The sequence below is a fragment of the Epinephelus lanceolatus genome, chromosome 2 (genome assembly GCF_041903045.1).
Source record: "Epinephelus lanceolatus isolate andai-2023 chromosome 2, ASM4190304v1, whole genome shotgun sequence".
NCBI classification, from domain to species: Eukaryota; Metazoa; Chordata; class Actinopteri; order Perciformes; family Serranidae; genus Epinephelus; species Epinephelus lanceolatus.
In genome coordinates this window covers 1,348,817-1,370,434 of record NC_135735.1, presented here as the reverse complement: position 1 = coordinate 1,370,434, position 21,618 = coordinate 1,348,817, and the positions used below count along the sequence as shown (strand labels likewise).

The window sequence follows — 21,618 nt, the reverse complement described above, 5'->3', positions numbered from 1 at the left end:
CGACTTAATTTCTTTAAAATGTGAAAATCTTCAAAATAATGACGAACTAGAAGTAACAGTGCCTGTCTGTGTAATTTGATTTGACCTTTTTTGTTAAATATTCAATATAAACCGACACAATATGATATGAAGAGATCTTTTTGTTGCTGTAAAAATAAAATCTAAAAACAGACCAAGAGCTAATATTTACAGGCAACCTAAACGCACCACAGCACACTCTTTTGTTAAAGTAAATTTTACCTTTGACTTAAACATTTAAAACTTGTTCCTGTTTTTTGTTTTCCAAGAATAAAACATGTTTGTGAGGATGATGATGATGATGATGATGACACTCTGTGTATTGTTCAGATTCTGACCGACACGTCGCTGCAGAAAGTGAAGAGGAACCAGAACTGTCTGGAGCCGTGTGTCCGACAGCTGGTGTCCTGTCTGGAGTCAGACATGGTGAGGGGATACACACACACACACACACACACACACACACACACACACACACACACAGCTGGTGTCAGAGTGTGTAGCAGATCATCAGTTTAATCTTGATGACGTGTTTCCTCTGTCAGACGCAGGAGGACGGTCCGGCCTCGGGCCCCTTCGTCCTGTCCAACCCGGTCACTCCGGCCCTGCAGGCGTTTCCTCGGGTCACCAACACGTACGGATCCTATCAGGTAACAAACGTTCAGTCTCTCCTGCAGCAGGAAACTCTGAGGATCTTCACAGCAAACAGACGAAACACAACACAGCAGCAGCAGCAGCATGAATAAAATCATGTTTGATGGAAGAAGCTGTGAACATCTTCCAGAATATCTTCCATTAATCAGGTTCACACATGTTCATGAGCAACATTTCAATACTTTTCCAGGACTTTTCCAGGACCCATGATTAAGATTTTTTTTTCATTGCCCCATTAGCCCGCTGTTTTTAAACACATCAGATTCACACTATTCATAATTTCAGCAAGCAGGCAAACAGGAAGGGAGAGACAGACCCAGGGAGGAAATAACGAAACACACGTGATGGTAAACAAAACATTCATCGACAGCGTCAGAGAATAAATTCGCCCTTATGTTACGTCACCTGGGAGATTATCCACAGCAGATTACTGTAACTATTTCATTACACACACCAAAAATTCCAGGACTTCATAAAACATTAAATGATTTTGACTAATTCCAGGACTTTCCCAGGTTTTCCAGGACCGTGTGAATCCTGATTAATGAATCATTAAAGGGCACAAACAGCTCCCTCTCTCTGCTTCTTCTTTGTTCCCCAGGATGCCAACATCCCGTTCCCTCGGACCTCCGGCGCTCGTTTCTGTGGCACCGGCTGTTTGGTTTACTTCACCCGACCAATCACAATGCACCGCTCTGTCCCGCCCACTGAGCCCACCCCCAGGTTAGAACACACCCCTGAACACACACACGCAGTGTTTGTGTTTTTAATACTCATGAACATAAGTGTTTGTCTTCAGCTGCAACACATCTGGACCCATTTGTTGTGTGTGTGTGTGTGTGTGTGTGTGTGTGTGTGTGTGTTCAGGTCGCTGTCCGCTCTGTCGGCCTATCACAGCGGAGTGTTGACTCCGATGAAGATGCGCACAGAGTCTCAGAGCACTCTGCGTCTGTACAGCGGCAGCCCGACTCGCTCCGACAAAGACACCGTGTCCATCTCCTCCTTCTACTATAAAGAACGGGTGAGACACACACACACACACACACACACACTCACTAATGTGTAAAGTTTTGCAGCAGAAATGTTCAGGTGACTTTGTTGACGTCTGACTGGATTAATATGGAGGATGAAAAATAACATAAGTATCAATGAACTGATGAATGAATAAATACACAAAGTGATGAAACGTCACGTCAATAAATAACAACAGAAATAAATAAAAGAATAAATGTTGAAATCAGCACCTAAAGAAATAAATGCAGTGGTAAAGAACCCTCACCTGATTAACACATAGACAAAACATAATATTAACATTTAATTATTATTAATTATTTCTTTTTTGGTTTCTGCATTTATTTATTTTTATTTATGTTTTGTGTCTGTATTTATTTACTGATACTTGAGTCATTTTTGTCCTCCATTCATTAACAGGCACCAGAGTCTGTGTTGGTCGGTGTGCACACACTCAGTGTTTCTCATTAACACTTTCTCTGCTCTGGAGACGTCTCTGTAGAAACTGTGTGGAAGTTCATTGAAGCCAAAACTACAGAGAACAAATCAAATCTGACCTCACATCAGTTTGTGTGTGAACACGCGAGCACGCAGAGACTAGTTCAACAGTCGGGGCTCGAACAAAGAACTAATTTCATTATTGATAAATTGTTTTTGAAAGATCAATATTTTTGTATTTCAGTGTGTTTACAGAATCTATTTCATATTTTTTATTGTCATTTTTCTTTTTATATTTATGTTTTTGACTTTTACAGTAGTTTATTATTATTATTGTTTTGCACCACACACACACACACACACACACACACACACACACACACAACCTTGAACGCGAAACCTTTTGCAGCAATACATTTTATTCTGATTATAGAATACAATAAAAATCCTGTAGTGAGTTCACAGACCCGACGCAGCTCCTTCCATTTTATAATAAAACACTTTTAAGATTAATTTTCTGTTGGTTTATTATTAAACATTTTAAATTCATTTTATCACTAAGTTTAACTCTTTAATGTCTGAATTCAGTTTCAAACACGACGTCACAGAAAGATCACTGGTCGACTTTGCTCGCCGTCTGTACGTTTGTCATTGATAAGCTTCCATACAAACTGAGTGATGAGAGGTCGCCGCTCATGACCTCGACACGTGAAGCTCCGCCTCCTTCACTGTCCACTTTCTCAGCAAACACAGCCAGCTGATGGGTAGTTCAGGGGCACTGGGAATGTGGAGCGCTGCCGGAGTTACTGACATGGATCAACAACACCTGACTCTGCTGTCATGTGATTGATGATGTCATCGTCTCGTCTCTGTCTCCCTGATGGGCCTCTGGTTTTTATTTTTTATTTTCTTCCTGTGTTGTTGTTTTTTTCTCCGTCCAATCACCTGCCCCCATGCTGCTGTGGGCCCCTCCTCCTTCCTATTCTCCTCCAATCAGAAGCTCCCAATCTCTGCCTCCCGCCGCTGGTCTGTACAAACCCTCCGTGATTGGCCGGTACTGCTCTCTGTCCATCCATCCCTCTTTCCTCTCATCTGTCCCTCCATCGCCACAGCGGTTCTGACTCTAACGCTACTCTGCATGTCACTGATTGGCTAACGCAGACTGAGAGCTGCACCACTAACGGACTGACATCATGTGTTCTGCATCTGAACAGCAAATAAAACTTTATTTATGAAGCACATTTTATTCCGCTGCACAGACGGCGCTGAGCTGTGACTCAAACACTGTGTGGGTGGAGTTAAAATAAAACATCAGACGGACACAGAAATAAAACACATGAGAGAAAACATAAAGAAGCACAAATAGAAATTAAAATAACAGATCAGCAGCCAACAGGTATTTATTAATAGGACGTGAATTAAAACCAGTAAAAAACTAAAAATAAAGTGTAATTAAATTAAAAGAAAAGAGGACAATAAATAAATAACATATGGGAATTAAAACCAATAAAAGATGTAAGAATAAATGAAATCATAATTGAGATCGACTGAAGGGTGCAGCTGAAAAGTTTGAGTTAGTGTTGAAAATGTCAAAACAAAGTGTCAAAACTGATGATGTGATTAAATTTTTAAAGAAACATCCCTGTGTTATATATTTCTGTTTAAAACACTGGAACTCTGCGTGTGTGTTTCACGGAGCGCGATTCAAACACTCGTGCTCATCCAGGTGCACGACTCATCCCTGTGTGAGACTCTTCATACAGAAGTGCTTTAAATAATTAAACCCTGACTCCATAAAAGTCAGGACGTGGCTTAATGCTGCGTTCGTTTTGCACTCGGAGGTCTGAAGTCGGTAGTGGGAATGACGTCACCTCCGAGTTGACAACAATTTTTGCATTCTAGTTGACAACAGTGGACAAGTCAGAAAAAACATGGATGTCCGCAAGAAAGCCTTTGTTGCCCTCACACTTTAGAGTATAGACAGCTTCAAAACCATCACGCACTCCAACTGATGAACGCCGCAGATGAGGCTGACCTGATGTGAAACAAATAAGATAAAATTGCTGTAAACAGTACTTTAGCAGAGTGTTTACTCACTGTGTATGTGACCGGCAGCCATCTTGAATTCATAAGTTGGGGTTGATGCGGTTGCTCCGAATTTCAGAGTTGGAAATCTGATCTCAGGGTGCGTTTGAGTTTAAACTTCCAACTGGGAACTGGGAATTTCCGACCTCCGAGTACAAAACGAACGCACCATAAAACAAAAACAGAATAAAATGATGTGTAAATCTGTTTTGACTTTAATCAGTGTAATGCTGTCCAAAGATATTTTAATTAATTCTGTTTTTTATTTTCATGTTTTACACAGTGTCTTTAACTTTTCTGGAGTCATGGTTGTATGTTTAAGTGAAAATGCATGCATGTGTGTGAGTGTGTGTGTGAGTGTGTGTGAGTGTGTGTGTGTGTGTGTGTGTGTGTGTAGGGTCCTGATCATCAGAGTGGATCAATGAGACTTGGATTATTCTGCACAAGTTGTGTGAGAGTTTGTAATCTGATGTTTTGATGTAGTTCTGCTGGTGTTAAACGTCGACTCCGTTCACTTCAGTTTGTAAAGTAACATCTCAGTAGTTTTTGAATCCTTTGTTCATGGTGGAGGCGTGAGAGACGACCACAATGAGTGTGTTTACATGGACAGTTTAATTCCCTTTTCATTCTGAATGAAAGTTCAAGTGATCTTGTAAACACCTAATTCAGAATGAAAATGGCCAATGCGATTGAAAATTCAATCCGATGTAAGGCTGGAATATTCTGTTTCTAATTCCCAATGAAAGAATTTCTCACACTTGTATACACTCATTCCTCTTTCAGTTCATTCCGGTCTTTCTGCACATGCTCGTTTCCTTGGCCTTCTGGCGCCATGACGTATATAGCGCGCATAGCAACGGGCTGAGATAGAGCAGTCGGACTCGTTGCACTCACCGGTTTCCATTCGCCACAGCACGGTCTTCTATCTCCCTTCTTCGACCTTCTACCTCCCTTCTCCTCCTCAACAGACGAAGCATTAGCAGAACAAGGTTGTTGTCGTACTGCTGCTTCAAGAATATAAGCAAAACAAGCCTGAAAAAGGCACTAAGAACGGCGTCGTCAAGCATCTTGTTATCCGGAGCGAGGACTACAGTGTTTTCTTCCGGTAAACATAAACACGTAACATCTGCCCCGCCCCCTATCCAATCAGAAACCTTCCCTGCCCCAAACCTTGCGCAGACCTGAATAAAGGCGATTGAACTGATCTCCGTGTAAACCCTCATTCAGAATGAATATTTCTCATGTAAACTACCTGGAAAGACTTTAATTCCGAATGATTTCATTCAGATTTATTTCATTCTGAATGAGAAGCCATCATGTAACCGCACCCAGTGAGGGTGAGTCATTTATATACAAACGTCATTTTGAGGGCGACAAATTCTTTTAAGTCTTCAAGAAATAATCGGACAGTCCAAAGAAATATATTGAAGCTTCAACAAGAAATATTTTTTCACAGCTAACTGCTCCCAGTCTTTATGCTAAGCTAAGCTAACCACATGCTGACATCAACATCCATGCTGTCACATACTGACGAGTCTCTCATCACAGAAACATTTATCTCACGTTAACTTTAGTTTGATTAACGTCAGTGTTTCCTGTCGTTCTCCAGCAGAAACACTCAGCTCAGAGTATTTATCCTCTAACGTTAGCAGGCTGATTAGCATTATTAGCATTATTAGTCACTGTTAGCTTAGCTTTAGCCCATGTGGTTTCCACAGGAGACAAAAACTGTAGCATGGTGATTAGCATCGTTAGCTCAATTCAAATCAAGAGCCACTAAGCTTGACTTCCTGTCTGCTCTCCATCTGTCTGAAGCTTTAATGTTCACTAACGTCTAACAGCAGCAGGTAAGTTTCTGTCTTCACTCTTATCTGTGTGTTTAAACGTAATTTGAAACATTTCTGGAGGTAATTTGAGTTTGTTAATGAACTGAGAACTAACCGTGTGTTCACACTGCGAGCTCAGAGACAAACTGCTGACGACACTTTGTCACCGTCGAACCATCAACAGTTGATTCAGTGATTCAGACCTGCAGCGGTCAGATCCCACTCAGCTCCTCTGCAGTGTCAGTCAGGGACGAATGAACGAGTGTGTAAACCTCTGATGAGCAGCTGTTGACCTCCTGGAGTAACAGCTCTGTCTTCCCTTTGAAACCAGAGTGACATCACATCTCCGTGTGCAGCTTTCAGACGCCTTCACAGGTATTTAACCCTCTGAACTGTGAGCACACTGACGCCATTTCTTTCAACAACATGGGAAAAAGGCAACAAGCAACTTGGTAAGAAATGTCCCACACATTGCAAAAAATAAATAAATAAATAAACATAAAAAAAAGAAGTTGGGAGGAGGGAAAACTATATTTCTAATAAGTATTTATTATTATTACATTTTAAAAATATGTTACAGAATTATTAGAATTTGAAGCATCTTTCCAGGTCATGACATTGTTTGTTTTTACCTTTGTTACTTTTCTTTTTTTTTTACTTATTTTTTGGGTGATTTCTTTTTTGGCTGCCGGTTGCCTTCTTCCCATGTTTTTAAAAGAAATGGAGTCAGTTTGTTCAGGTGTTAAAGGGTTAAACAGACGGACAGTTGCTGAGAGACAACCAGCAAAATAATTTAACCACTGAACTCAAATTTAATGAACTGAGGACATTTATGGTCCCCTGAGGATGAACCGTCATCATCTTGTTACGATTCATCCAGTCTCTGTTTAGCTGTTTCTCGTCCCCTCAGAGTTACAGCTGCTCACAGAAACTGATTCTCTGCTCGGTCCAGCTTCAGTCAGCGTCTCGCAGTGTGAACTCTCTCCTGCAGTAATTTATCATCCAGACCACTTTTAATCAGGTGGTCCTCTGTCTCCACTCGGCCTGCTGTCTCCCTCCTCCTCCTGTCTGTCTGTCTGTCTGTCTGTCTGTCAGAAATCCCGCCGATTTAAGACGAAGCGAGAGGGGACTGACTATGGCAACCGTCCCATCAAGCTGGCGGGGAAAGTGATCATCCAGGAGATCTCCTGTCTGCTGCCCGTCCACAAAGCTCTGGGAGAGAGCTACATGTGAGACACACAAACACTCTGACGTAAACCTGCCGAGACAATCAGTCCGTTAATCGATCGACTGGTTCTGGAGATTAAGTCTAAAAAATTAACAGTCATTTTTATTGTTTTCTGGCCAAAATGATATTTTATTAACAGAGAAAATACCCGTCAGATGTTTTGTCTTCAGTCATATTTGACACTCATTAACGTTTGTTTAGTATTTATGTGTATTTCAGTTAATATCTGCAGGTGTTTTCTGTCCCTCAGTCTGAACATGAATGACATCCAGGAAACGTGTCAGAAGAACGCAGCGGCGTCGCTCACAGTCGGACGCAGAGACGTGGCGAAGGTTACCATTTTATCTTTTATTTCCTCTGAATGAAATAAAGAAAACTAAAAAGATATTTGAGTTTGAGGATGAGAAACATGAGAATTCACTCAAAGTAAATTAAATAATTTCCTTTTTTCCAGCTCAGTGCATGTTGAGTGTGAATCCTCTGAATGTTCTCTGTGCTGCTGCTGTTTTATGATCAGTGTTGGTATGAGAGCAGGGTCGGCAGCCTGTGGCTCCAGGACCTCATCACGCTCTGTCACACCTCTCCACTGGCTCCATGTGGCTTTGGCAAGAAGTGATATAGAAATTATTATCGGCTATTTTTAACATTTTAATCATTTTTCATTGTTGTAGGTCTTAAATGATTCTTACATTCTCTATTGTAAAAAGCTGTGGCCTATTCACTGAGTTAAAAAAATGTTTTTACATTTCACTAAGTGTGTGTCATACAGCCTGTTGCCGTCGACGACCACCTCAGTAGTTAAGACTTGTCTTGGAGCTCCTTCGCTGAGCTAGCTATGGATTCTAGATTGAAAAAAGTCTCAGAGGACAATAAAGAATTTAACAGTGCGCTGACACATCTGTTTGCTGTTCCCACCAACCCTGCAAAGTTAAAGTACCAAACAATCATAAACAGCCTGCTGCATAGTGCCACCTTGTGGTCAAATGTTGATGTGTGTATTTAGACTGCTGCATCATTCTGAGGCTCAAATATGTTCTGCAGCTCCAGGCAGATTATTTTGTCTCTTTTGATTGTGAAGGTCACCGACCTGTGTTAGAGTCTGTGTTTGTGTGTGACGTGTTTATGTCTGTGTGTTTTCAGGTGTGGGCGCTGGCGTCTGCAGCGACCAGTCAGGACCTGAGTCCAGACTCAGACCCGGACACAGAGACGCCCTGGGCCAGACACCCGTTTGGACGCCACCTGCTGGAGACTCTGTGAGTTTATGAACTCAGTCCGATCACATGTTTTTAATCAGAGTCACAACCAGCTGATCTCTGACATCCTGACATCACCACATGAATCACCGATGTGAAATCAACAGGTTATCAACATGTAACAGAGCGCTGAGGGACCAGTGATTGGGCGGTGTAGATGGTCCGTCAGGTGGGAAAAATAACCCTTGACTGATGGACAGATGTAACAGCGTGCAGAGATCAACTGGTGTTTTAAACATTTGACAAAACGTTCTTTTCAACAGAAGCTCCTTGTGCAGCTGATCGTTCTTCTGGTACACTGACGTGACAGCAGCTTCAACAGGAAGTTCCTCATCAGCTGCAGCGTTCTTAAAACATTAAAATGTACTTCAATCAAAATTTTGAAGTTTGAATTTAAATACATGAGGAACACTACTGGGAAGCTACAGTGATGTAACGACCGCAAAAATAATGGAGCTGGCTCTTTAACACTCCTTCACAGGACCGAGAGAATATTTTAGAGGCAGCAGGACAGAAAACATGTTTCATACAGAGGAACAAAGCCGATGTTTCACCTTAAATGAGACTGAACGAGGAGCTCAAACTGAAACCTGTTTCTGTGTGTTCAAACCTTCAGTCTGGATCACTACAGTCACATGAGTGACGTTCAGACTCTGGCCATGCTGTGCAGCGTGTTCAGAACTCAGGCTCCGCCCCCCGACAGTTACTCTCTGTACGGACATCATCCGTCACGCTCCTCCATGTTCCCGCCCCACCACTCACGATACGTAAGTCCTCTCTGTTTACATCAGTGTCTGTGTCAGACAAGATAACTCGCAGCATCCAGAGCAGAAACATGATTAGCCTAGCTTAGCACAAAGACTGGAAGCAGAGGGAAACTGTTAGCCTAGCTTAGCACAAAGACTGGAAGCAGAGGGAAACTGTTAGCCTAGCTTAGCACAAAGACTGGAAGCAGGGGGAACTGTTAGCCTAGCTTAGCACAAAGACTGGAAGCAGGGGGAACTGTTAGCCTAGCTGTGGTCTACAGACATGACTGAGTTTCAGAACTTTGTCTCTACATGATGTTTAAATAAAGAACAACCGACAGGAGACAGGAAGTGATGTAATAATGTGTGTGATGTGGTCTCAGCCTAGCTACACGTCCAGCTCCGTCACTTCGGGCTCGTGCTCCAGCACCTCTGACTCCATCACCGCCACCACCTGGAACACAGGTGAGACTCCACAGCGCCGCCCACAGGCCGGCTGCTGTGTGACCACATCCCTGTGTGGAGTTTAGATTTCTCTGCGGCCCGGTCAGGTGTTTTTGTTTTTGTTTACAGGTAGAGAGTCTGAGCACACCAACCCGTGGGGCGAGTCTTCTCCTGATGACTATCGCTATGGCAACCAGGCCTACACCGATCCACGGGAACGTGAGCGAGAGCAGCACGACATGAACAAGAGGTGACGAACCTTTAAGCCCCGTCTAGATGAGTATGAATGTTTTTAAAAAGAGATAATAAATAAATCTGCCCACACTAGAACACAAAAACGACTCCTAACGCTCCCCAGGCCAGCAGGTGGCGATAAAGGTGATGTAAACAATACGTCAAATACCAGAGAAGAAAGATCCAAACCGTCATTTCTGGCAAACTTTAAACCACGAATGCTGAAGTGGACCAAATAACACCGGGCGCAGCAGACGCCTCCGTTCTTCTGTGACAGTGGTCACCGGTGTTGTTGGTTTTGGAGCGTGCTCATTACACAAAGCAACAAAGGGCATGTGTGATCTGAGGAGATGATGTCATCGTTTCCCAAGTGCTCCTTTTTACATGTCCACTCTGAGACTCAGTGACCAGAGTTCAGAAAAATCTGCAGCTCAGAAGATGTTTTCAAAAATCTGAGTTTTGTGTTTGTGGACGAGAAGCTGAAACACAGAGTGAAATATCTGTCATCTGTTTATGTGAAGACGTGGGCCTTTCTATACAGAGGGCAGTGGGAGAACTGGTGTGACTGGTTTGTGTTGTTACTGTGATGTCATTTCCTGTCCCCTGCAGACTGCTGGACCCCGCCAACACGCTGCAGTTTGATGACTTCAAGAAGTGTTACGGTGAGATCTTGTACCGCTGGGGTCTGAGGGAGAAAAGAGCCGACGTGCTGAAGTTCGCCTCGTGTCCTCCTGAACCTCACAAAGGCATCGGTACGTTTGTTCTCTTCACATTCACCTCACCAACACCTGCTGAGCCACCGCCATGATTATTACACCGTTATTACAGACACTTCAGTTATTATGAAATGATCAAAACAAGTCAAATAAGACAAAATTATTCTGATAATCTTCAAATGATAAGTCAGAATTTTTACAGAGGAATTCTCTGTTAGCTCTGTTAACACTGTTAGCACTGTTAGCATTGTTAGCTCTGTTAACACTGTTAGCACTGTTAGCTCTATTAACACTGTTAGCACTGTTAGCTCTGTTAGCACTGTTAACACTGTTAGCACTGATAGCTCTGTTAGCACTGTTAGCTCTGTTAACACTGTTAGCTCTGTTAGCACTGATAGCTCTGTTAACACTGTTAGCTCTGTTAACACCGTTAGCACTGTTAGCTCTGTTAGTACTGTTAGCACTGTTAGCTCTGTTAACACTGTTAGCACTGTTAGCTCTGTTAACACTGTTAGCTCTGTTAGCACTGATAGCTCTGTTAGCTCTGTTAACACTGTTAGCACTGTTAGCTCTGTTAGCACTGATAGCTCTGTTAGCACTGTTAGCTCTGTTAGCACTGGTAGCTCTGTTAACACTGTTAGCACTGTTAGCTCTGTTAGCACTGATAGCTCTGTTAGCTCTGTTAACACTGTTAGCTCTGTTAGCACTGATAGCTCTGTTAGCACTGTTAGCTCTGTTAACACTGTTAGCACTGTTAGCTCTGTTAGCTCTGTTAGCACTGATAGCTCTGTTAACACTGTTAGCACTGTTAGCTCTGTTAGCTCTGTTAACACTGTTAGCACTGTTAGCTCTGTTAGCACTGATAGCACTGTTAGCTCTGTTAGCTCTGTTAACACTGTTAGCACTGTTAGCTCTGTTAGCACTGTTAGCAATGTTAGCACTGTTAGCTCTGTTAACACCGTTAGCTCTGTTAGCACTGATAGCTCTGTTAGCACTGTTAGCTCTGTTAGCTCTTTTAATACCATTAGCACTGTTAGCTCAGTTAACACCGTTAACACTGTTAGCTCTGTTAGTAGTGTTAGCACTGTTAACTCTGTTAGTACTGTTAGCACTGTTAGCTCTGTTAGCTCTGTTAACACTGTTAGCACTGTTAGCTCTGTTAGCACTGTTAGCTCGCTAAGGCCCAATTCATACTTTCTGCACTGAGGCCAAATAAAAATCTGACAAACGTATTTATGTAGACGTCTGGATTATCAGCAGATCGATCAGCTGATCTGATCTTTCTCAAAAAGACCCTGTGTTGTTGCTGACGCTGACACTCTGCTGTCTCTCTGCAGAGTTTGGTGTTTACTGCTGTCACTGTCGCAGTCAGGCTCGTGGGACTCAGTGTGCCGTTTGTAAGCGTCTGACCTTCCAGTGCGCCATCTGTCACGTGGCCGTTCGAGGCTCCTCCAACTTCTGCCTGAGCTGTGGTCACGGAGGACACACCAGTCACATGATGGACTGGTTCCGTCGGCAGGACGAGTGTCCGGCCGGCTGCGGCTGCCACTGTCTGCTGCAGAGCACCTTCTGATGTCACACAGACGCTCTGCAGACTAAAACCAACGCTCCTCTTCAGAGGTGGGTGGTGTGACGTGACGGATCTGAAGCTCTGATGCACAGAGCTTTAACGGCTCCATCATGTGACCAGGCTTTAACATGAAACAGCTGATGTCCACGTCAGTCCGTCCAACACTTTGTGTGTTCATCATGAAGCTCATTCAGAGGATGAACTTTGTGTTTTGGACACGTTCGTCTAACAGGACAAAATGTTCTTCAGTCAAAGCTACGATCTGTAACTTCTGTGTCTCAGACAGGAAGTGTATCGTTAGCCACGCCGCTGCACAGCTGACCTCTCACCTGTCAGTGACAGGAAGTCATCACTGCTGAGGTCTAGCTTATGTGCCCTGTTCCATCACACGTTAGTAATGAGTGATGGATGAGATTCGATCTGCAGCTAACTATTGATTAATCTGAGGATTCTTTTCTCAGTTAATGGATTCATCACTGGTCTAAAACACGTTAGGAAATAGTTAAAAATGTCCGTCACATTTCCCCAGAGCCTGCAGTGATCCCTTCAAAGGTCCAAATTCAAACATATTAACTTTTATATCACATAAAACAAAGAAAAGCAGCTAATCAGAGAATAATTAGATTTTTTTTACTTTATAAAATGATTAAAATGATTCATTAATGATCAGAATAGTTTTAGAACAATTTCCTAACGATTAAACAACTCATGGCTGCAGCCCTGGATGTGACCTGATGGCGCTGGTTGACGAGACATTTATGCTTCTTCCTGTCTCTGTCTGAGTGACGGCTGAAGAGAGACGTGATCACACGACTGTTTTTTAATGTGAAGAAGAACTTTCTGAATATTCTCTGTTAGGAAATGAAGAATGTGTGAAGAGTTTATGAATGTAGTTCATGCAAAATAATAAAAGTTTGTTTGAATTTAGTCAAAATGTCGTTTATACAAAACATCAATCTGAAACATGTAATGAAAGCTTTACATTTTAATGACCTTTAGCGCCACCCTCAGGACAACCTGATCACTTTTATTATTAACAACAAGTAACAATATTAACATTATTCACACTGCTGAGAACTTTGTAACTGTGGGGTTAAAAACCTCCAGCAGCAGGACATCAGACCGCTAGTCTGGTTATTAAAATGTCCACGTCATCATCATCATTGTCATCATCATCACAGCCTGAGTAAGTGTCCACCAGAAAGATGTCGAGTCCCTACCAGCTGCTGACCTCTGACCTCCTGGACAGGAAGTCACATGAGCGACGGAGGCTGCGGTCGGTACCTGGAGGGTGATTTGAGTCGACAGACGACACACTGAGTCAGCAGCTCGGAGGTCTGTAGTCTGGACACTGGAAACGGTTTCCCACACTCCTCACACTGAAAGCAGACACTGAGGTCAGCGCTGACGCCAGCCAACATCACGCCAACGATGACTCATCATGTCTCATTACATCACAGTGACATACAGTGAACGCAGCGTTTCCAAAACAGACGGTAAACAACAGTTTTTCACCTGCAGGATGTGGACTCCTGTTCCCTCTGTGCTCCTCTTCTTCATGACCTCTGGGATCTCCTCCATGTTCTCGATGTTCCACAACCTCACAGTCCCATCCTGCACACACACACACACACACACACACACACACGAGACACTCAGCTGTGATGTCACTGCTTCTCAACAGCTCATATGATCATAATAAACTTTATTTATTTCACGCTCTATTGACTAAAGTTAGACGCTGCTTTACAGACAAAATTAAAAATACCTGAATAAAAATATCCTGAAGATCATGCACACAGTTCAGCTTTGTATCATAACAGTGTGTGTGTGTGTGTGTGTGTGTGTGTGTGTGTGTGTAAATGAACCCCCTGCTGGGTCCTCTGGTTGTGTCGCATCAGTTTCAAAAGTATTGGTGTCTGTTTTACTGCAGAGACATCCTGGTTTTATTAAAAATCTTTCCAGTGGTTAATTCATATCAGCTGTGTTTAACGTGACAGCGATCATACGGTACCTTGGAGGCAGAGGCCACCAACTTCCTGTCAGAGCTGATTGACACATCAGTCACCCAATCACTGTGGCCCTGTGACACAGAGAACAGAAACATGAACCTAGCGTTAAAAAACAACACAATAAATGATTGTTGTTGACAGGGCTGCTCCGCTTCAAGTCGAGCAGTTGTTGTTTTTGCTACTCAGTGTGCAGTGTTCTTCTGGAGACGTTTTGGTCCCCAGATTTTGCTGCAGAGTGAGCGCTCTTGACTTTCGCACTACTCTACAGCTGCAGACACGATGCAGCGGCACAGAGGAGGAGAAACTTTCTGAGATAACATCATCATCCTCTCTCTTCTGCTGAGAAGTGGTGATCTTGCAGCTTACATCAATTTAATATGACAGTCTCTTTAGTTTGATATCTGGTGTGAGCTTGTTTACTATATCGCATGATGCTGCTGTCACACTAAACATCGCTGAGCCCTGTGCAGACTTTATATGGAGGAAAAAAATAATTGTTGATTATTAATATTAAACAGCTGACTCTGATTGGACTGACATAATCCTGGGTCGGGTGCAGCCCTGGGTGTGGATGTGTCAAGTGTGCAGCAGAGTTTAGTCACCTTCAGGATGAGAGTCTGGCAGAGGGAGGGCATATCCCAGAGTGCAACAGCCCTGTCATAGGAGCCAGACACCAGCAGGTCGGCTGTGGGCACACAACAGGAAGTGTTTTTATTAAACAAAGCAGAAAAAAAATCAGACTTCAACAAACCAAACACGCCCTCCACCCCTGACTGCACACTGACAGTTACTGATGACACCTGAACTCCACTGACAATAAGTCTCTGAAAAATGTCACTGAATGTTTCATAGTTAGTCGTTCAGTTCTGTTTCCTGCAAAGCCTGAATACTTTTACATGACACCATGAAGTCACATGAGCCAGAGAGAGAGAGTTCTGTATATATTTTCAGATAAAAAACATTAAAAGTATCTCACAGTCAAATCTCCAGACCTTCACTGTCGAAAACATTCAGAGAAATCTTCTTTTCCAGGCTTCTGAGACAAAGTCAACTGAGACACATAAAATACAACTGACTGAAATAACAGTCTCAGATATTCATCTCTTTTCTCACTACAGTTGATACCAGATTATATATTTTAAATATGTTCCAGAAAACGTCCAACAAAAGTGTTAGGACCTGTAACATAAAGCGTCTTTCTGCTAACTCAAAACCTCGACATGCTGCTAAGAGAAGACTTGTGTTGGAGAAATACTGAATCCTGGTGGACAAAAAAATTGATCTAAACATACTAGAATAAGCATTACTCAGAGGCCTCGCCATCACCGCCCCGTTGAGACGTCGCTCAGAGGACTCACCATCAGCAGAGAAGCTGCAGGAGCTCACGCAGCCGTCATGGCCTCCCTGCAGCGTCGCTCCACCGCGAGATCGAAACCCTCCTGCATGCAGGTCCCACAGCTTTAAACTCAAATCCCATGATGCTGTGCACAGGAAGTGTCCGTTGTTGGTGAAGCAGCAGTCAGAGACGTTGTTTCTATGGTTACTGAGAGACATAAATAGAGACAGGACGATAACAACACAGGACAGAAGAAGAAACGATCAAAAATGACACTTCAGTTTGTTTGAAGAACAAACATATTTTAATCACTGAGCTGTAGAAGAGCTGCTTTTATCTTTGGACAGAGCTAAGCTAGCTGTTTCCCACTGTTTCCTGTCTATATGCTAAGCTAAGCTAGCTGTTTCCTGTCTTTATGCTAAGCTAAGCTAGCTGTTTCCCACCGTTTCCTGTCTTTATGCTAAGATAAGCTAGCTGTTTCCAGCTGTTTCCAGTCTATATGCTAAGCTAAGCTAGCTGTTTCCTGTCTTTATGCTAAGCTAAGCTAGCTGTTTCCCACTGTTTCCTGTCTTTATGCTAAGCTAAGCTAGCTGTTTCCAGCTGTTTCCAGTCTATATGCTAAGCTAAGCTAGCTGTTTTCCAAATGTTTGTTTTTTCCTCTTTTTTTATATATTAATTTTTAGGGCTTTTGCTTTTATTATTGAACAGCTGGAGAGTGACAGGAAATGGGGAAGGGAGAATATGGATGACGCCCTGTTTCCAGTCTTTATGCTAAGCTAAGCTAACAGCTGCTGGTTGTAGGTCCATAGTTAACAGACAGACATGAGACTGGGATCAATCTGAGGATCTGACTCACGGGATCACAGACAGAAATGAGGGGCTGGAGGTCAGTGAGGTCATGTTGAGTAAAATAAAAGCAGACTCCAGAAACAGCTGACGTGTCTCAGGTGTGATGTCTCACCTGCTGATGGACAGAGTGGTTTTCTGAGCCAGCAGGTCCCACAGTTTGATGCGGCGGTCTCCGGACACCGTGGCCACTCGCTGGCTCTGAGGGTCGAAGCGACACCGTGTGATGGTGGTGCTGTGGTGATCTGTGACAGATGAAACAAACGCGCCTTCACTCACTGACTCTGAACAGTGTCACTGACACAGACAGTGTGTGAGCTGTCGTACCGCTGAGGCGGAGCAGCGTCTGTCCGCTCGCTGCGTCACTGATGGAGACGACGTTCTGTGGATCTGCAGCACAGACGAGCAGCCGGCTGTCAGACGATGAGCTGCAGGAGGTCAGCAGGCCGTCCTGCCTGCACCTCCACTGTCCAACAATACAGAGACTATAATCAATATTAATATCTGTCTCCATCAATATATCAGTCTGTCAGGACGAGAGTAAAGGGCTGCATCTTATCAACACTTATTTCTGTTAGCTAATAATCTATCAATTATTTTATCCATTAATGGATTCATCCTGAAGCCCATAAAAAAGAAGATCAGGGACACAGACGCCACAGAGACACTTTCAGTTAATGTCTGGGGGTGGAAATCACCAGAGGATCCACAATACGATATTATAGTGGTTTTAAATATGTTGTGATATGCTGAGTATTACAATAAAATATATTGAGATTTATTACCTTTTTTAACTGTAAATTATTAATCATTATAAAGGATTAATGATTAATAATGATTAATAATCATTATAAAGGATTATAAAGGAAAACTTTGTCAACATCTGTTTTATCTAATAAGAAAGTTTTCAGTCTGTTCATCACGTCAGACTTTTTTTTTTGCAGCAGCAGCAACATGTATGTAGTAAACTGACAAAAGCATTTGATTACATTATTCCCGTAAGCTAACTAAAGTTTGATTTGTATTTTTTCATATTAATAATTTATATGATAAAAAATATTTAGCACTGTGTGACGATACGATACTGCCACACAAAAATATTATGATACTAAGCTGTATCAATATGAACGATGACTCTCCCAATGATCACAGAAACAAGGAGGCGTCATTATTAAGGCCTCCTCAAGCAAAACCTTTTATTATATTCAACACGTCATACTGACAGAAATAATCATAAAACAACAACAGGCACAAAGTTAAAAATGAATGTTCAGATAAAAAACTCTGAATCAGGAAACTGGTTTAAAAACTGGTTTCGGTCATCATTCAAAAAAACTACTGCAGACAGAGAGAAGAAGAAGAGTTACCAGAGTCTGTCCTGTCTCCACGTCTGTGGACACCATCATCCTGTCCCAGGAGACAGTGACCATCCTGACACACACACACACACACACACATGGTCAAATAAACCTTCATTTATTCACTTTAAAATGTCAGAAACACAAATCTGCTCAGGCACAGCTGGTGAGACTGTATTTCTAGTTTCACTTCTCATGTCTGGCTTGGCTTTATTTGACTTTTCAGATCAGCATCAGCAGCACAACATTTTTTCACTCTGTTAAAGGTTGTTTCCTTTAAAGTTTAAATGTAGATAGATAGATAGATTGATAGATAGATAGATAGATATACTTTATTTAATCCCCAGGGGGAAAATGTCCCTCTGGGGATTAAATAAAGTATATCTATCTATCTATCTATCTATCAATCTACATTTAAAATGTGTGTAAATTCTTTGTTGTGTATATTGTGCTGCAATCTGGAAATCCACAGGTAAAAAAAAAAAACATTCTTCCTTTAGATTGCAGAATCTGTCTTGAGAGATTAATTGTGCTGTGGATGAATGAGCCTCTGTCTTCTCTCAAGACAAACTCTAGGGACGACAGCAGGACTTTAATCTGGTTCAAACTGAAACAATTTAGACACAGAACACTGATAAACAGTATAAAATAAAACTCCTCTGGTGTCAGCTGATCGTCTGAATCGATCCAGGACCTGATGATGTGTTAAAGCAGCTGTTGTAGGTTCAGACTCACCTGTTGGTGTTGGGGATCAGAGCGCACTCAGAGATGGTTTTACTGTGAACTCCATCAAACACCCTCAGAGGTCTGCAGCTCTCCACGTCCTGCACAGGTCAAAGGTCAACAGGACAGGCTTCATCTTACTGTGAGCATCATCACAGAGAATCAAACACTCAGAGCCTGACTCAGAAAGGATGGAGACGTTTTTACAGTAAAGGTGGAGCGGTTTAAATAGGTTTTAAATAAAGCAGAAACTGTACGGCTGCAGTTTTATCAATATAATAAAGTGGTAACTGTTCAGGTGGAGTATTCTTAAATAAATAAAGGTGTGAACAGTTTGGGTGGAGCAGGTTACCCAGAGGATGGCGCTGCAGTCGAAGGAGCAGCTGAGGATGCGGCTGTCGTTGAAGCAGAATCGAGCGGTGGTGACGGCGTCGCTGTGACCTCGTAACACCTTCACTGGAATCTGCAGACACGTGAACGCATCACAGCACCGTTTACCATTCTAAACATGCTAACACAACACATGCTAACAGAATACAAGCTAACACAACACATGCTAACAGAATACAAGCTAACACAACACATGCTAACAGAACACAAGCTAACAGAATACAAGCTAACACAACACATGCCAACAGAATACAAGCTAACACAACACATGCTAACAGAATACAAGCTAACACAACACATGCTAACAGAACACAAGCTAACAGAATACAAGCTAACACAACACATGCCAACAGAATACAAGCTAACACAACACATGCTAACAGAATACACACTAACAACACATGCTAACAAGATACATGCTAACAATATGCTAACAGAATACAAGCTAACACAACACAAGCTAACAGAATACACGCTAACAACACATGCTAACAAAATACATGCTAACAATATGCTAACAGAATACAAGCTAACACAACACAAGCTAACAGAATACACGCTAACAACACATGCTAACAAAATACATGCTAACAATATGCTAACAGAATACAAGCTAACACAACACAAGCTAACAGAATACACGCTAACAACACATGCTAACAAAATACATGCTAACAATATGCTAACAGAATACAAGCTAACACAACACAAGCTAACAGAATACAAGCTAACACAACACAAGCTAACAGAATACATGCTAACAACACATGCTAACAGAATACATGCTAACAACATGCTAACAGGATACAAGCTAACACAACACGTCCTGACCTCAGTCTCACCTGAGTCATTCTTATTATTTCAGTATTATTGTTAATAAATATATTGTATAAGAATAAAACAAAACTGCTTTTACTCAGTTATTTAAAACAATCTTAACATACTAGGAAGGACAGAAGGAAGGAAGGAAGGAAGGAGGAAGGAAGGAAGGAAGGAAGGAAGGAGGAAGGAAGGAAGGAAGGAAGGAAGGAAGGAGGAAGGAAGGAAGGAAGGAGGAAGGAAGGAAGGAAGGAAGGAAGGAAGGAGGAAGGAAGGAAGGAAGGAAGGAAGGAAGGAGGTACTTAAATCTTTCAAGTAGAGGAGAGACCTTCGTTCTTCAGGTGTGATGTTTGCTCCAGTTTTAAGATGATGTTCATGTTAAAAAGAATAAACTGATTGTTTTTTTATCACCAGCGTTTACTTGTACTTTCAATATTTAAATTACATTTAATATGATAAAATAACTTTTGATACTTACGCACAGTAACTGTCATAAGATATGTCTTATCTTTAGTCATGTGTTCAGCGGCACCCTTTCTAACATTGTGACGCTGGAAAGTGGTATTCCACAAGGGTGTTGTCTTGGACCTCTCCTTTACTCCATCTTTATTAATGATATGCCATATGTTTTAAAAAATGCAGATGGAAATCTACGCGCACGACACAACCATGCATGTTTCTGCAGAGAGCACTGAGTCTGTCAACAGGTTGCTTCAACAGGAGTTAATTCTGGTTTCTAACTGGGTTCTTGAAAATAAGTTAAACTAAATGTTTTAAAAACTAAATGTCTTGTTTTTGTCTCTAAACCTGCCCTGAGGTCGGATCCTCAACTGTGTCTCTGTACAAGGCGTTCCTATTGAACAGGTTAAAGAGGCCAAGCTGTTGGGTGTAACTGTTGATGGAACATTATCTTGGTCTACTCATATTAATAACATAGTGTCTAACATCTCTAACATTAGAAGAAGTAACTGCTTATCTGTTAAATGAAGCTACTGTTACATTTTTAGTTCAGTCTTTAGTCCTGTGGCATCTGGACTGCTGCCCAACAGTTCGGTCAAGTGCCTCAAAACAAGAACTTATTAAACTACAACTTGCTCAAAACAGAGCGGCACGCCTTGCTCTCACCTGCTCTATTAGAAGTAGTGTAGAGGAGATGCATGCCAGGCTGTCATGGATGATGGTGGATGAGAGGCTGGCAGTCAGTCTCATTCTGGATTTGAGAAGCATTTATACTTCACACAAACCTGGTTTCTTGTTTACCAACCAATGACAGACATGGCTATGACACCAGACAGGCCTTAGGCTTTACTCAGGCCAGAACCAATGCACTGAAGAACACCCCCCCCCCCCCATCTAACTGTAACTGTTTAACTCTAAAAAGAAACTGAAGGATGTTGTGATGTGTCGAGAAATTAGGTTTGGTCTTATTGGATAAACTTTTGTTGTTCTGCTGATTTCTGTTTTTTACCTACTTTATGATTTTTCACTTAAAGTTAATGATTACACTAATACTCTTTTTAACTTTAACTGTTTAACTGTTTTGAATACAATTGTGATTTTTCTTTTTTGTATATGTGGCTGGACCCAGGAAGAATAGTCTTCGCTATAGTGGAGACTTAGCTCAGATATAAATCAAACCTCTGATGGACAGTTACTCTGATTTTTATTTCATTGTAATTATATTCAAAGAGAATTTTCATTTCAGTTGTTGCTGAATAAATACAGATGTGATGTAACGTGTCACACAGTCTGTGGAAGTATGAAACTCCTCCGCAGTTACAGTTTTATATTCTCATATTTTACCTTAGTCTCCAGGCTCCACTCTGCTCCTGCTGCTCCCTGCTCCTCCTCCTCCTCCTGCTCCTCCTGCTCCTCCTCCACTGACAGTGGGTTCAGGGTCTTTGTCGCCAT

At 42.1% G+C, this 21,618-nt stretch overlaps 2 protein-coding genes across 3 annotated transcripts in view; one reads left to right on the top strand and one right to left on the bottom strand.

Moving 5' to 3' along the window:
- The window catches only part of wdr59 (WD repeat domain 59), a 21,811-nt gene extending 8,661 nt beyond the window's left edge, over nt 1-13,150 (top strand). The window contains exons 15-27 of one of the 2 annotated variants that reach the window (XM_033620010.2): nt 349-444; nt 564-668; nt 1,274-1,395; nt 1,540-1,693; nt 3,119-3,175; nt 7,128-7,261; nt 7,511-7,592; nt 8,401-8,513; nt 9,130-9,280; nt 9,643-9,724; nt 9,833-9,953; nt 10,547-10,689; nt 11,991-13,150. In XM_033620010.2, the coding sequence (XP_033475901.1) occupies nt 349-444; nt 564-668; nt 1,274-1,395; nt 1,540-1,693; nt 3,119-3,175; nt 7,128-7,261; nt 7,511-7,592; nt 8,401-8,513; nt 9,130-9,280; nt 9,643-9,724; nt 9,833-9,953; nt 10,547-10,689; nt 11,991-12,226 (1,596 nt within the window). In that variant the 3' untranslated portion in view covers nt 12,227-13,150. The remainder of the gene's footprint in view (nt 1-348; nt 445-563; nt 669-1,273; nt 1,396-1,539; nt 1,694-3,118; nt 3,176-7,127; nt 7,262-7,510; nt 7,593-8,400; nt 8,514-9,129; nt 9,281-9,642; nt 9,725-9,832; nt 9,954-10,546; nt 10,690-11,990) is intronic. The other variant, XM_033620019.2, reaches the window with a different exon arrangement.
- LOC117252883 (WD repeat-containing protein 88-like) lies at nt 11,990-21,618 on the bottom strand. The gene is made up of 11 exons (XM_033620134.2): nt 21,511-21,618; nt 18,851-18,961; nt 18,511-18,599; nt 17,785-17,848; nt 16,745-16,883; nt 16,533-16,662; nt 15,594-15,778; nt 14,838-14,920; nt 14,238-14,306; nt 13,739-13,837; nt 11,990-13,602 (listed from the first exon to the last, which is right to left on the bottom strand). Exons 1-11 carry the CDS (start codon nt 21,616-21,618, stop codon nt 13,477-13,479), a joined length of 1,203 nt encoding a protein of 400 aa, XP_033476025.2. The 3' UTR covers nt 11,990-13,476.

Excerpts from the sequence above, each read along its gene's own strand:
- LOC117252883 (XM_033620134.2), bottom strand. The coding sequence starts at position 21,618 with ATGGCGACAAAGACCCTGAACCCACTGTCAGTGGAGGAGGAGCAGGAG. Across the intron at positions 14,921-15,593 it reads CTGCAGCTTCTCTGCTGATG|CCGACCTGCTGGTGTCTGGC; the intron begins GTGAGTCCTCTG and ends GTGTGCCCACAG. Across the intron at positions 13,838-14,237 it reads TGGTGGCCTCTGCCTCCAAG|GATGGGACTGTGAGGTTGTG; the intron begins GTACCGTATGAT and ends GTGTGTGTGCAG.